At 38.9% G+C, this 15,530-nt stretch overlaps 1 protein-coding gene across 4 annotated transcripts; it reads left to right on the top strand.

Annotated features, from left to right (window-relative positions):
- Nucleotides 1-3,791: 3,791 nt before the first annotated feature.
- On the top strand, nucleotides 3,792-12,817 carry LOC122058030 (serine/threonine-protein kinase Nek5-like). 4 transcript variants are annotated; one of them, XM_042620420.1, is made up of 15 exons: nucleotides 3,792-4,555; nucleotides 4,671-4,747; nucleotides 4,840-4,906; nucleotides 5,020-5,085; nucleotides 5,173-5,219; nucleotides 5,322-5,367; nucleotides 5,452-5,532; nucleotides 5,615-5,657; nucleotides 5,772-5,821; nucleotides 6,483-6,564; nucleotides 6,637-6,686; nucleotides 8,948-9,021; nucleotides 9,262-9,313; nucleotides 9,398-10,051; nucleotides 10,145-12,817. In XM_042620420.1, exons 2-15 carry the CDS (start codon nucleotides 4,680-4,682, stop codon nucleotides 12,566-12,568), a joined length of 3,804 nt encoding a protein of 1,267 aa, XP_042476354.1. In that variant the 5' UTR covers nucleotides 3,792-4,555; nucleotides 4,671-4,679; the 3' UTR covers nucleotides 12,569-12,817. The 4 variants fall into 4 exon arrangements, with proteins under 4 accessions (XP_042476354.1, XP_042476355.1, XP_042476352.1 ...); XM_042620421.1 differs by having other exon boundaries at nucleotides 3,792-4,747; nucleotides 9,398-9,581; nucleotides 9,690-10,051; XM_042620419.1 differs by having other exon boundaries at nucleotides 3,814-3,919; nucleotides 3,991-4,747.
- Nucleotides 12,818-15,530: the final 2,713 nt, after the last annotated feature.

The raw sequence follows: 15,530 nt of genomic DNA, 5'->3' as shown, positions 1-15,530 counted from the left end.
AAGAATCTGGATCGGATAGGGTATAAAATAGGGTCAATACCGATCCAATCCGTTTTGATTCCTCAAATCGTGATTGGAACTCTTGCTGATTGGGTGAAGTTCAATGTCTGAAATCTCTATTGTAGTCTCAAACTGGGCAGGGGAGGTGGGATGTTGTCAAAAATATGAAGAAATTGAAGGAGAAGAAGACATACTCGAGTCAAAGCTATTCAGATTTTGGATTGCACTATAGGTTGCACGGCCTCAAAACTCGACAATGAAAACACAGTCAGACTTGAGTCAGACTTTGCAAGGAGCAGCATCGATTCTCTATTGTCTTCATACCTGAGTCAAAGAACTTGTTCCCAAAGTTTGCTTGGGAATAATATATATATATATATATATTCTTTCATTATTTATTTATATATTTATTTTTCAAACCAAAAGGGTAAAATAGGAAACATATCCCTGATTGATGGTGGATTCAAAACTGTTAACTTCCTCTAAAGTTGAACTAAAAAATATTAAAATTTTAATAAAAGATAAACCAATGAGATGCTACCACGTACAGGTTGCAGCGAAGTAGCTGCAACCTTTTCGTTCTTCTCCCCAGGCTCCCCCTACAATTGGATCTCAGTTAGGTGGGGTGAACAACAACCACAATCACAATCACAATCACGTCACCGATAAAAATAAAAATCAACAATCCTGTCTACCCAAAAAGCATCCTAAGGGTGTTTTGGTAAATATAACTTGAATTGATGTTTGATCTCCTTTAAAAAAAATAATAACAAAAACACTCCCAAGCTGGCTCATACCCGAAGCAGCACGTTCATGAATTATGATAATCAACGACCCAGTCAGCTAAGCTCCATAGACAATGGACCTGGCAAAGTGTTCCAACCCTTATGCGCATGATAGTAAAGCCCCCTTCCCCCAGCTTTCAGGTTACCTTACTTCTCCCCCTGGTCAAAGATGCTATTATCCTTATAAGGTACTTGGACAGAAGAGACTACTACTCTAGTCCTCTACTGCACAAGTATTCTACTGAGTCAACTTTGCTTGCGTAAAGCAACGACGTCATATCACATAAGAACAAGACCAGATTCGAAAACCATCGGCGCATGTTAGTATAAATATAAAAAAATACGCCTTTAAGCTGCGTTCATAGTTAGCAAATTCGGATTCGGGAATTATTCGGGCGGAGAATTATTTGAAATAATTCGGACGATTAATTTAAGGATTCGGTCAAAAAAGCGGTCAAAAAATCTTATTGGGGGTTTTTTTTTTTTTTAAATTGTTTTTTTTTTTCGAGATGGTGGTGTTGAATTCCGGCCATTTGGAAGGACCCGTCCCACAAAAATGGAGCGACCTGCTGCTGGAGCTGAAGCAGGAGCTGGAGTAGCGGTCCGACGAGTGGGAGTTGATGGCCGTGAATTTGATCGAGCCGATATAGAACTCAAGTTTCCAGTTGTTTGAGATCTGTTAGTTGGGGTTGATGGTCTTGAGTTCTGGGTAACTCGGGTTTTCTCTCCATAAGAACTAGTGGGAGCTGGCCGGGATTTCGCAGGAGTAGATGAACGTGATTGCACTAGACGGGCAGATGGAGTTATAGGTCTTGCGGTAGAACTTGAGCGGCTAGTTGGAGTAGATGGTCTAGAAGATGTAACTGACATTGAGCTGGTATTGAGCATTGAGGAGGATCTGTTAGAATTGGAGGAATAGGTATTGTGGTGCACAGTAGATGATATGGAAGGGCGAGTAACTGAACTACTTCTAATTGGTCTTGAGGAATGACTATTATCTGCATGTGTTGCTGAAAGCTGCAAAGAGTGAACAAGACATTAGCACTTCAAATGCATAAAAACTTTTAAAAATGTCCGGCCGGTGGGTCTTCGTCTTCTTGTCCGGCCGAGTGAGTGAGAGGAGTGAGCAGTGAGATGAGAGATGAGAGAGGAGAGAGGAGAGATGTGAGATGGGTATGGGTTTAGAAGATAGGAAATAAAGGAGAGGGCAATATTGTCCTCTCACTCAGGGTGGGGGTATTTTGGGTATATTAGAAAAAAACTAACCGGTTTTCATTCATTTCTCACGGTCGGTTAACGGCAGGGACCGATTTGAAATTTTTTGAATTTTTAGGGGGTGGCTTTGACGTTTCGAAAAGTACAGGGGGTGGCGTTGAATAACGACTGAAGTTCAGGGGGTGGCAATGCAATTTTCTCAAAAAAATAATAACAAAAACACTCCCAAGCTGGCTCATACCCGAAGCAGCACGTTCATGAATTATGATAATCAACCACCCAGTCAGCTAAGCTCCATAGACAATGGACCTGGCAAAGTGTTCCAACCCTTATGCGCATGATAGTAAAGCCCCCTTCCCCAGCTTTTAGGTTACCTTCCTTCTCCCACTGGTCAAAGATGCTATTATGCCTTATAAGGTACTTGGACAGAAGAGACTACTACTCTAGTCCTCTACTGCACAAGTACTCTACTGAGTCAACTTTGCTTGCGTAAAGCAACGACGTCATATCACATAAGAACAAGACCAGATTCGAAAACCATCGGCGCATGTTAGTATAAATATAAAAAAATACGCCTTTAAGCTGCGTTTCATAGCCAAGAAGAGAAGAAGAGAGTACACTTTTTGTAATTTTTTTTTTCTTAGGTTAAGAATTATACTTTACCCTCTTATGTCTTCATCGAAGATAAAATTCTATTTTTTAAATTTAAAATTCCTTATAAAGATTGTAAATTTTTCTTTTGCTCTCTTAAATTTTCTTTTACAAAAAATATAAGAAAACATAAAAAAAATATGAAAACATAATTAAACAAAAATAAATGATTATACAATGATTTTCTATGTATTTCTCCTTCTATCATAAAATTTAAATTTTTAATTTTTTTTCTTTCTTTTTTTTTCTTTCTTTTTTTTTCGTTCTCATCGCTTAGTAATCAAACATATATATTCTTTTTATTTTTTCACCATTTTTCTTCTTTTTTCTTCTTTTCTTTTCTAAATTCGTATTTTCTTTCTATCGGCTACAAACATAGCCTTACTGCGCTTGTGTAAGTTCGCAAATCACATCAACGCATGATAGTACTGTTGAATAGCGACAACAAACACGGGCCCATGGCAGGTGGCGCATGCTATCACGAAACCCAACATTTGGCGTACGTTAGTATATTACCAAGTGGCATGGCAAAGCACGTGCCTTTTGGTATCTTAGTAGTTTTGATGTCAACTCACATGGGGTTTTCTCAATTTGGCTATAGTGACTGCTGCTCTTCTATTTGTATTAAACTATTCCGCTTGATCTAACGGCTGCGAATCTTTTAACCCAAAGGTCAACCAAAGAAGTAGTCCATCAAACGGACGATCTAGATTTCTTGTCGAGGCAAAGAATAATGCTAACGTACACAGGTCCCACCCTTGAACGTAAGCTCTACTACTACAACATGAAATGATTGGTAGAGTAGAGTGGGAAGATAATTGAGGGTTTCAGTTGGTAGTTACCTGTTACCCTGCAGAGCATGAAATACAGAGTCCTACCACCCTGAATTTTGGACACGTGTAGTGTATTTTAGGATTAGTTGATAATTAGCCACGTGGAGCGTTTACGTAGAGTAAACTTTTATTTTTTTCCCGAAATTACCCTCATATGCAAACGTGCTCCAGAAGGAACGCGAGTAAACCCTTGTGGGGGCCAACAATGGCTGTCGGAGTGAGACGAAGCATGGCCATGAGCAAACTCCATTAATGGATCGTCTCATTCTCTCTCTAATTAATGGCCATGAGCAAAGTCCATTAATGGTTCGTCTCATTCTCTCTCTAGTCTATATCCTCTCAGCGAGTCTCATATGAGTCGGGAAAATAACATAACGTCTTCAAACGTCAAATCACATTCTCTCTCACTCCTCGTTTTAGTCTTTTACTAATAAGGTAGTTTCTAGTTTTTCCTTTTGAACTCAATTCCTTCTTAATCCATAACCCTGGTTTGAATCTCTCTGTAGCTCGCTTTGAAGTGTGGATCCTATATAAGTTCTTACGGCTCTGAAATCTCTGCAACTCACTGAAATCGAAGGAGAAAGGGCTGGAAAAGCAAACAGGATAAGAAGGAGGAAGATGAGTGGTATTTGGACTGCAAGAGTTGCAATGGAGAAGATCTTCGAGAGGCGTTCGTTCAGTGGTTAGAACTTTATTTGATTTCCATTTTCTCTGAATGAGCCGAGGAGAAATCGCTAATCTGGAGAGGAAATCGAAATGTATAAGGTGAGAGGAAAGGTTCCGTAGAGGCTTATTTTCATTCATAGTGTTGAAGAAGACTGACGGCTTAGTATTGAAAAAAGTGATGGAAGTTAATCAGTGAAGTAGGCGATTCAAGATTGTTTGGTTGAGAGATTTCCAGTTTTGAGTTGCTGTTTACAGTTCGTAGTGAGTAAAAATTGGGTAAACAGACTTGTTTCGCTTCAGGGAAGACAATTTCGGTGCTGATCGAAAATGAAGTGGAGTTGTGTAAGATCTGAGGTTAAAGCATCTAAAGCGGGGAAGTTTGATAAGGATTTGTAAGGAATAACTGTAAGGCTTTTTTTTTTACAAGAAAACACTCTGAGTTTGATTAATTCATCTGCTTCCAAACGATTTCTGGTTTGGATTCTCACTGGCTCAAGTCATGGAGTCTCGGATGGATCAGTATGAGATCATGGAGCAGATCGGTCGAGGAGCTTTTGGAGCGGCAATCCTTGTCAATCACAAATTGGAGAAGAAGAAGTAGGCATCATAGCTATTATAGCTATTGCTTAAATGTGTCATCTTTCGAAATATTTGTGTTTGATGATTCGTTTTCGTTGTCCTGATTTCAGGTATGTTTTGAAGAAAATCCGTCTAGCTAGACAGACCGATCGTTGCAGGAGATCTGCTCATCAAGAGGTATGCCAAATGAGCGTCTTTTGGTTTGCTTGTCTTTTACCTGGTTTTTTTTTTTTTTTTTTTGTTGTTTGGGGGAAGAAGTCTTTTCATTTAAATGGACGTTTGGAATGTAGATGGCTCTCATTGCACGAATCCAGCACACTTACATTGTCGAGTTCAAGGAAGCATGGGTAGAAAAGGTCAGAATCCCATAATTTGTAATTTATGCATTCATCTTCTTAAGTTTTTCCTACTGGTGTCGTCCTGAATTAGGTAGTTTAATGTAGGGCTGTTATGTTTGCATCGTCACTGGATACTGTGAAGGCGGAGACATGTGAGTACTGTTCAGAAGTACTATTCAAATGTCCTAGGCTTGAATCGAAATGTGTAGTTGGTTAGTTATATTCTGACACTGGTTACTTGTCACCTTTTGCAGGGCTGAGTTGATGAAAAGATCAAATGGGGCATTGTTTCCAGAGGAGGTATAGCCACTTACCCCATTTTGTGTTGGTTATGATTCAATTTCGAGTTAACATCATTTCTTGACAATTGTTGGTACTGCACAGAAACTCTGCAAGTGGTTCACACAATTGCTATTGGCGGTCGAATATTTGCATTCAAAATATGTTCTTCATAGAGATCTGAAGGTATGTGAATTATTTGCAAATGTTTGAATTTTCTCTCACCACTGAAAACTGTACACTGATTTTCTCAGCAATACCATTTCAGTGTTCCAACATCTTTCTCACTAAGGACCAGGATGTCCGCCTTGGTTAGTGCATATTGACCCTTCTTTTTAGGTGGAGTCTTTTTGTGCAACCATACCTGATTAATTGTCATGCTCTTATCCTTTCTTTTCTCATAAAGACTTTTTCTGTTTCTTCAGGGGATTTTGGACTTGCTAAAACTTTAAAGGCAGATGATTTGGCTTCCTCTGTACGTTCATTTCTGTATCTATAATTTTCCTTTGCTTCTTTTTAATGTCAATTTGTATTGCTGGCCTGCATATCCTTTTTATTGTTATTGTTCTAGGGATAAGAGACTCCATGCAAATTCCTATGGGTATTAATTGACTTTTGAAAGTTCTACTCCCTCGTATGGGATATATTGTTTAATTTATAACTCTCTTTCTGAAGTTTGTTGAACAGGAAAGAATGTATGGAAAACCATCATGTTTGTTTAAATGCAAGGTGGTTGATGTATGGTTGTTTTGACCTTGCAGGAATCCCAGAATCTTCCTTTGTTTAGCTTCATTCGTGAGCTACCATGAGAAGCAATTTTCATTCTCTCTTTTTTTTTTTTTTTTTTTTGGGTGGGGGTTCTAATACATTTGGAAACTTTAACTTTTATGGCCTAGTGTTGTGATAAATACGCGATGTTGGATTTTAAACTTGCAAAGGATATTTTAGGGAATCAATTTTGCCACATCGTGGGATTGTTTACTTGCTTGGTTATTGGTCTTGGAGGGCCATACCCCCACCCCCCCCCCCCAAAAAAAAAAAAAAAAAAAAAAAAACCCTGTTTAAAGAGGTAACAATAGCATGTTATATCATATTTACTGGGAATTAACAATTGGCTTTGTATCATCTATATTTAGGTTGTTGGAACTCCTAATTACATGTGTCCAGAACTTCTTGCTGATATCCCTTATGGCTTCAAATCTGATATCTGGTCTCTGGGTATGGGCATCCTTTTCTTTTGACTACTGTTTATGTCTATGATTTAGTTCTAATTTCTTTATGGTTGGACAGGGTGCTGTATATATGAGATGGCGGCACGTCGCCCTGCCTTTAAAGCATTTGTAAGATACATCTCATGCCCTTTGTGATTAAGCAATTCTTATATTTCTGTATGAATTGAAATAAAGTTGTTCTGAATTCTGTGATGATTATAACATCTCACATGAATCAAGATAGTTGGTAATTGGTATTTGTGTGTAGTCTTAAGCTCAACAAGAAAAGGCCATACAATTTTGGACATTAGATTTTGTAATTCTAACCTTTCTACAGCCTCCAGGCTCTCAAAATATATACATAGACAAATATCAGGATTCTGATCATGGTTTATTGAGATTTTTTTATTGGATTTTGAAAAACAGCACAAATTATCAAGGCACCAGTTAAGTGCATTGGAGATAGAATTTTAGAACTGTATAGCTATATTATTCTCTTATGGTCTTAACCATGTTGATCTAGTTGCTCATATTAGTTTCAATTATATTTTGTAATCTGTGAAGATCCTTGGGGCTCTGCTATGACATCTGGACTTATTTGGCTCAGATTTTCCATGTGGCCTAAGCATTATGACCCTGTGATTGGGGCATGAATGTATATAATTTTAGTGTACCTGCAGCACTCTCAAAGGGTCCATGATTTGGTGCAATGACAAAAGCTTGGTTGCCAGTATGAAGGGACAGGTTTGAGTATGAAAGTGGCCAATTTGTGAAAATTTGCCAAGGATTAAGAGTTAGGACCATCTCTGGTTTACCACTGCCGAACCAGAGGGATTCACACTTTTATTATTCCCCTTGCAAAGGCGGTGAGGTTATTAAATAAGAAAAGGATAAGTCAAAGTTGGACTAGAGATTTTTGCTAAATTTACTATTTCAGTAACTTATGTTTAATTGTTTATAGCCTGTTTCAAGTTCTTTCCTCCAAATCTACTGTTGTATGAATTCTCAAAAGTAATACTGTGATAGTTTTGTGGTGAGGAGAAATGGGTTTAATCCTGGCATGTAGAGTTCCTTAATTAGAACTGGTTAATCAGCTTGTGTTTTCTAAGTCTTCGTGCCAGCAGTTAGAATATAGAAATTAGAAGAGAACAAGAGAAGAAGAGAGGAGAAGACAAGGTTAGGGAAGGAGGAGGAAGGAGAAGAAGAGATATGGAGGTAGAATGTTGTGTTTTGAGATAATGATCTCTCTAACACATATATTGCTTCACTAATATATATATATATATATATATATATACACCTCTTTAGGGAGGTAAAAAGGAAAAAAGAAGAATTACAATATAAGAGAACAAGTGACTTAACTAGTTCCCAAACTACTCTTAGTACACAAACTCTAACACCAGCTGCATGTGGTGCCCCTCTATGGTCTCATTACAAGCTGTGTTGCATGGATTTGTAGGTCAGCTTTTGTTAGACTCTAAAACTAATGAGGCAAATTGAGTAAATAAACTTAGGGAAAAGTTCCCTGAAAGGCAGCATGGACACTGCACAATGGGAGTGTGCGTGGAAGCATCAACAGGGGTGGGATTTCCACCTTTCATGAGGGGCGGGACGGTCATTTCCTCCTGTGCCTGGGTGCAGGGGCCACGCTGCCTTTCAGGCTTCTTTTTCTCATTACCTTATTATTACCTATGGAGTCAACACTTCTGAGATTTCTAGCTCCCCCCCCCCCCCAAAAAAAAAAAAAAAAAAACCCAGGTTTGATCTGTTACCTATGCTCCTTTGATTCTGGATGCTCAACTTGATATTAGATAATATATTCTGGACTGCCAACCACACTTATTCATTTTATTAAATTTCTGTCATCTCAGTTATGAATTAAAGCATTGGCTTATCTTTCCTTGAATTTTGTGACATCTTGTCAGAAACAATACATTGCTGATATTTCTTGTGCCACATTCCTCAATATAGCCTTTCCCATGATTATTGGCCGTAGAGGCTAGTTTAAACGTTCCTTGAGAGTTGCTTGTGATTTGTTCTTCCTGTGGACTTTTTAGAGGAAGTCAATTTGCATGTGGATTGTCTGAGAGAATCTGATCTCCTGTATATTTAAGTCATGATGATAGAAATCCTTTTCTGTGTTTGCGGACAGAGATGTGATCCTTTCCATTTAGAAATTGACTTGTTAATTACCCATCTAATTAGTCGTTTGTTAAGTTAATTTTTTTTCTGTATCTTCAAGCCACTATGCAGTGACTTGAACTCATCTGTTAAGTTAATTGAAACCCTTTAAGCTGTATTTAGCATCATATGAAGTCTTGAGCTTGTTGTGGTTCAGTTTATTTCTACTGGAATATTTACTTATATTGGTTTTATGCTTGTGGTCACAGGATATGGCAGGACTGATAAGTAAGATAAACCATTCCTCCATCGGCCCCTTGCCTGCATGCTATTCCCCTACGTTGTAAGTCTCAGAGTGATGCCAGTTCCCCTGATATTTATGCTTATTTTATTTTACTTATTGCTACTATAGATATCATTGTCTTGCTGGATACCTGGGTGATCTACTGTTGTTTCTTCCTTTTATATATTTCCCTTAGATCTTGCACTATCATGTGTGATACGATGTTGGGTAATAGGTAGCATAATTGATGTATATCTTAGGAAATTGTTGCCAGAATTTGTAAATTGTCATTTTCTGCAGGAAATCAATTATCAAGAGCATGCTGAGAAAAAACCCAGAGCATCGGCCAAATGTAAGGCTTTCCTTGATTATAGCAAAGTTTGAGACTTGTATTCATCATAGGTAGCCTAACAATGCATGTCTAAACATTGATCAGGCATCCGAGATCATAAAGCATCCATATTTGCAGCCATATGTTGATCAATACCGTATATCTTCTACTCTGCCTAGTGCCTGTTCCCCAGAGAAGCCAATCTCCACTGCACATCATGCTCAAAAGAGCATGGCTGAAAGCCAAAGCAGCAACACTTCTAGCAGTGATAAAGGTAGCCTAATTTCAGGTGAGAAAAACATGATGGAATTGATGGTCAACTGCAATCATAAGGCCGCTGCTGTCACAGATATGGCTTCAACTGATGATGGAATGGACTATGATGAACCAATTTTAGGCAATGAACATGGCAATCACAGATCCACTGTCAAAGCAGATGAGGAGGTGATGAAACCATCGCATGATGCACAGAGACCTAAAGTTGAATCAAAGCAACCAAAAAGTATCAAGAATATACCAATGTCTCTGAAAGAAGAGGGAAAACTTAGAGAGAACAGTTCCCCAATGAGAGGCAACCGTTTAAAGGCTGGAGGTGTATTGAGCCAAAAAGCTAATATAGAAGCATCACCAAAAGTTGTGAAATCCAGTGCTGTTCCTTCTGGTTTCAAGCCTAATGCAGAGACACCAGCTACTGGGGCAGCAAACGGGAGCAGTGATTCTGCGAAACGAATCCCTGGGTCAAATCCTTTGAAGCATCAAGTAGAAATATGACCTTTTTTCCCTTTTCCTTTTTGGGGTGCTTTTTTAATATATTTGAATCTGCTTGTCTTGATACTCTCTTATCTGTTACAGTTACCAACTTTTGAACCTGCACCAAAGACAAAAGCCAAATATGATGGGACGTCAACCCCTGGGCCCGTGAAACATTCTGCAGAAGATGGACAACTGGCTAAGACAAGGCAAAAGACTCCACCTTACGGTCTGGCCAGACGATCTTCCTTTTCAGGACGACTGAAGCCTATTGGGCTTGAAACCCCAGTTGCTGCGAATCATGACATGAAACCAGGCCCAAGTGAGGCTACACCAGAGCCTGAGATGACTCATAATCTGACACCCAATAGTCTGGATCATGGCACTCAGATTGTAATGATGCCTGAAAAGACTCTAGTGGGAGCATCAAAAGAGAAACAAACTTACAGCAGCAACTCAATCTCATCATTAAAGTTGACTCTAGGTTTTGAGCAATGCATTGGGCTTGAAACCCCAGTTGCTGTGAGCAATGACATGAAACCAGGCCGAATTAAGGCTAGACAAGATCCTAAAACGACTTGTAAACTGGCACCCAATGGTCTCAATCATGCCCCACAAATTGTACTAGCGCCTGAATCTCCAGTGGGACCATCCGAAGGAACACAAACTGACAGTAGCAACTCACTCTCATCATCAAAGTCAACTCAATTTTTTGAGCAGAGCAATGAGGAAATCACTGCCCCATGGACTAACTTGACAGAAGAAAGCAACTCTTGTTCATCTAGCCTGATACTTCACCATTATGAGGGACCCCCCCAAACTGAAAGTTTGGAGATTCATAAGAAGGAATGCAGCAATTCATTTTTATCATTGAAGTCGGACCAATGTTTCAAGCTTTGTGACATGGTAGCTGTAGCTTCTTTGACAGATTTGAAGGAACACAAAAACTCGTGCTTGTCAAACTTGTCACTCCATGATAAGAATCTTCCTTCAATTGAAATTTCAGAGGCTCATCTAAATGAACACAGCAATCCATTGTCATCGTCAAAGTCAACTAATGGTTTTGAGCATTGTGACAAGGTAGCACCTGCCTCTTCTACATTTATAAAGGAACAAAACAACTGTTATTCATCAAATCTGCTACTTCATCCTGATAAGAGTCTCTTTCAAACTGAAAGTTCGGAGACTCATCCAAAGGAACACAGCAATTCATCGTCTTCACCAAGGTCAATGCAAGGTTTTGAGCATTATGAGAAGGTAGCAGCTGTCCATTTGTCAGATTTCAAGGAACAAAATGAGTCTCGTCTGTCAAATGTGAAAGTTCATCATGATGAGAGACTACCTCAAGCTGAGAGTTCCAAAGATCATCCATCTAGTCGTTTGGTTCCTTCATATCTGAACTCTACCAGGATGGAAAATCTGTCAGTAGAAAACAATGGAGATGATTGTGTATCCATATCAGGCACAACGGCATTTGGGACAAAACTAGATCATGAGGAAACTGCTGCCAGCAACGATGAATTGAGTTCAAGCACAGATATTGAGTCCTCTTTCCCAAGCTCTCACCAGGATTATGTCTGCAAAGATGAGGTCTCTATAACCAGGCCTAATAGTAGATCAGGTATCGATGAATTGAGTTCAAGCACAGACGTTGAGCCCTCTTTCCCAAGCTCTCACCAGGAATATGTCTGCAAAGATGAGGTCTCTTTAACCAGGCCTAGTGGTAGATCAGGTATGATTCCCCAGTCAAACCATCCTCCACTTTGTGGCAGTGACAAATTTACTGTGAGGGAACTCCTGTCATCTATGACGGAAATCACACCCTCCATTTTAGCAACCCAAGAGAACTTTCATCCAGAGGTGTCTGTCATGGCAAGTTCAGTGACTGAGAAGCCAACTGCTGCTCATCTTATGCCGGCCTTTGATGATGTCATACACGTAATACGGCATAGCAGCTTCCGTGTTGGGAACGAGCAGCCTGTGATGGAAACAATGGAGATGGGGGTTCACAATATGGATGTTGGGAAGCTACTAAACGTGGTAAGGGAAGAGGTGGAGATGAGGAACAAAATACCTCTGACAACTTTTAAGTCATCAAATTGCTTGGAGGCAACAACTGTGAAATCGAATTTTTCAGATAGCTCTGGGGTCAAGGAAATCAATGTGAGGAACCAAACTGAGGAAATTGAAGAAAGGAACCTACCTGCACCACCAGCATCAAGTCCAAAACTTGATTGCTCTGACCAAACAAATGCGAACTCATCTGAGGCCACTGTTACTGGGGTCAAGGAAGATGGGAACGCTGTAAAGGAAACTTTGGATGTGAAATCTTATAGGCAGAGGGCAGATGCACTTGAAGGGCTGCTAGAGCTGTCTGCAGATTTGCTGCAGCACAATAGATTGGAAGAGCTTGCAGTTGTTTTGAAGCCTTTTGGGAAGGATAAAGTCTCACCACGTGAGACAGCAATCTGGTTGGCAAAGAGCCTCAAAGGAATGATGATTGAGGACTCTGGACGGGGTGTGTGAGCATAGAGAGATCTTGACTGTAAGTTACCTTAATATCACAAGCATCTGTCTGTTCCTGTTATGTGGTAGCTTTTGCCATTTCTTTTCAACTATTCAAGTTCCATTTTGAATTGTCAGCAGAAGTGCAGAACTGAATGAACTCTTTTTGCGTGTAAATTTTTTTTTCTATTCTTTTTAATTGGGAGAGAAATTTTCTATTGTATATATTCAGGATACCTATAGTTGAATAAATCAAATGTTTCATCCAAACAAGTGAATATATACACGTACGAAATGATATGAGCACCTCCGAAAAACATGTATGAAATGATGCAGGCTGTTTGGGAAGGATGCAAGTGGTTCTCTTTTGGCTCTATGATAGTGAATTTCAATTAGGGAATAGATCTGTATACTTTCTGTTGGAATTTTCTGCTACAAATGAGAGAATCCGAATAGCCATGAAGTTTCAATCTGAGTGAATCAGGTGCTGCCAATTAGGAGAGTAGTTCATTATAATACAAGTTTGGTTCCTTGTTCAGTCACCTTAACTTGTGGGTTGTGAATTCTAGCAAAGCATGGGAACAATACGAAGTGATGGCAGTAAAATCTGACAGCCCAGGTTAAATTCATATGAGATCATAAGTGGAGTTGCTAGAGAATCCAAAACTGCGATAAAATACTTGCGTTGGATCGGTTGTTGAAAATCAGGAAGCATGGGAATCAAGAAGTTGAACCTTTAGGGCAAGGGAAATGCAAATTTCTTATATGTAAAGTGGAATTATTTCCTAGGGAGATTAATTTTGAGTATTTGGTTGAGTTAGGGAAGTTTATTTATATGTAAAATAATCGATCAAAAAGTGAAAGCTATGTTTGGTTGTAAGGGAAATTAAAGAGAAGGAAAGTGAAATTTTCTAACTTGGAAAATAATTTTTATAACCATTACCTCATATGATCTCATGTAATTGTATAAACTACTTAAATTTTTACCATTGAAGAAATATCATTCCCCTCCCCGAAATATCAAGTTTCCCTACACTATTAAAAAAATATAGATACCGTGGAGGGGAGTGATATTTCCTCTTTACCATATTTAGTAATGATACATTTTACATGTAATTTTTATCTTAATATTTTCTAGCAAAAGATTTTGGATGCAAAATAAAGTGAAACTTAATAACCAAATATGGAATGATTTAGAGTTGGTGATATAGTCACATGGGGTGATGGTTACAATAATCTTTTTGAAGTTCTACAACGGAACGGAACGGAGCCTTAATTTTATGGAGCACGTCTAGCATGTGCATTCTTGTCTTATCTCTGCAGTCTGTCTTGTTCAAATTTCGACAATGCTTTCCTTAAATATTTCAACTGTGATGGATTCAATCTTAATGCCATGGAATAGAATCGTATGGCTCACAGCCAGGAGTAGCAAGCTATCACCACACAAACACCCCTTCTCTTCCTTCTAGGGTTTAGAATGACCCCAAATTTAGTTCAATTGAAGATAACCAACAGCACATGGAAACCCAAATTCCTATAGCAAAGGAATTTCACCTACTCCCATCTATGAGTGGAAGCAGATGATTGAGAACTTGTAAACTCAAGCACCGTTTGATAACTTTTCTACTGTTTTTGTGTCTAGAAATAGCAGAAGCGGCTTTTCACGTTTCCGGAAACAAAAACAAATTTTTTGCTGTTTGATAAACCCGATTCTCGAAATGTTTTTTGCAGACATAATGTCACTAAAAAACCCAATAGTATCATTGGATGCCCAAAAGGGAGAGAAGGTTCGTTTACCTCTTTTTAGGTTTAAATAATTGAGAGATTTATCGGGCACAACAACCTTTTTTTTTTTTCTCTCAAATTCCTTTTTAGAAACGACGAAACAAGTCAGACTTGTTTCATCAAAGTTATTTCTAGAATTGTAAATAGGCATAAATTTTGATTTATGTTTCTAGAAATGGATGAAACGGAATAACTTCATCAAACGCTTTTTAGGTTGTTTCTCTGTTTTTTGGAACAAGAAAACGCAGAAAATGGCAAAAACAAAACATTGTCAAACGGTGCCTTAGTGTTTGGTTTCATCTATAACCAACTCCAGTTTCCAATTTTCCTCATCATGATTGCTCAAGTCAGTAATCCATCTATTTATATTATGCAACATTTCTTTTTGGAATGTGATTAGGTTTCCATAAGCGAAAATGGTTTTGTTTATGGAATACCATATGAAATAGACTATAATTGCATGAATATATGCAGGTATTGTGTGCTCTTCCTTTCGTGAAAGCGTTGTGGAGAGTAGTACCTGTTTTTACTTTTTACCATGTTCTTTTGTTGAATTCACATGATAAGAAGATGTGCCAAGTATGACATGGCTTGAGTAGAGGAAAGGTTCTGTTTTTAGAGTACTCTCGGAACAGATCCAGTGGAGATGGGATGGGACTTGTAGCTCAGAGGATTAGAGCAAGTGGCTACAAACCACGGTGTCAGGGGTTCAAATCCCTCCTTACCTATTGGTGTACAATGTCTTGTATTCCGTCACAGTTTAATCTAGGGAGTACTGGTGCAACGCCTCGACAGGAAGGGCGGCGGTCCTGCTAGCCAGTGAGCTGGCTGTGGGAGTTGCGAGGGAGCAAGAGGCTCCCCTGTATAGCAGGGCCCCCCACTCGAATTTTTTATTTGAGGGCAATTGTATACTTTCCGAATTAGGGTATTTTCACTATATATTTATAGCGAGGGTTTCTTTCTCTGTAATGCAAGCAATACTGAGAGGTGTGAGATGTAACCCTATTCTCCATTGATAGTGAAGGACGATCTCATCCAAGGATTAAAGTATCGGTATCGCTCACCGTATCGGTCGACCAAAATTAAGATACGTATCGGAGGGTATCGTATCGTATCGAAGATACGCTAAGATACGCTAAAGATATGCACATAAATGGATATGATACACCTTTTTAAACACTTTTGCATAAAAAAATTG

The sequence above is a fragment of the Macadamia integrifolia genome, chromosome 12 (genome assembly GCF_013358625.1).
Source record: "Macadamia integrifolia cultivar HAES 741 chromosome 12, SCU_Mint_v3, whole genome shotgun sequence".
Taxonomy (NCBI): Eukaryota; Viridiplantae; Streptophyta; class Magnoliopsida; order Proteales; family Proteaceae; genus Macadamia; species Macadamia integrifolia.
This window is presented reverse-complemented; position numbering and strand designations above follow the sequence as displayed.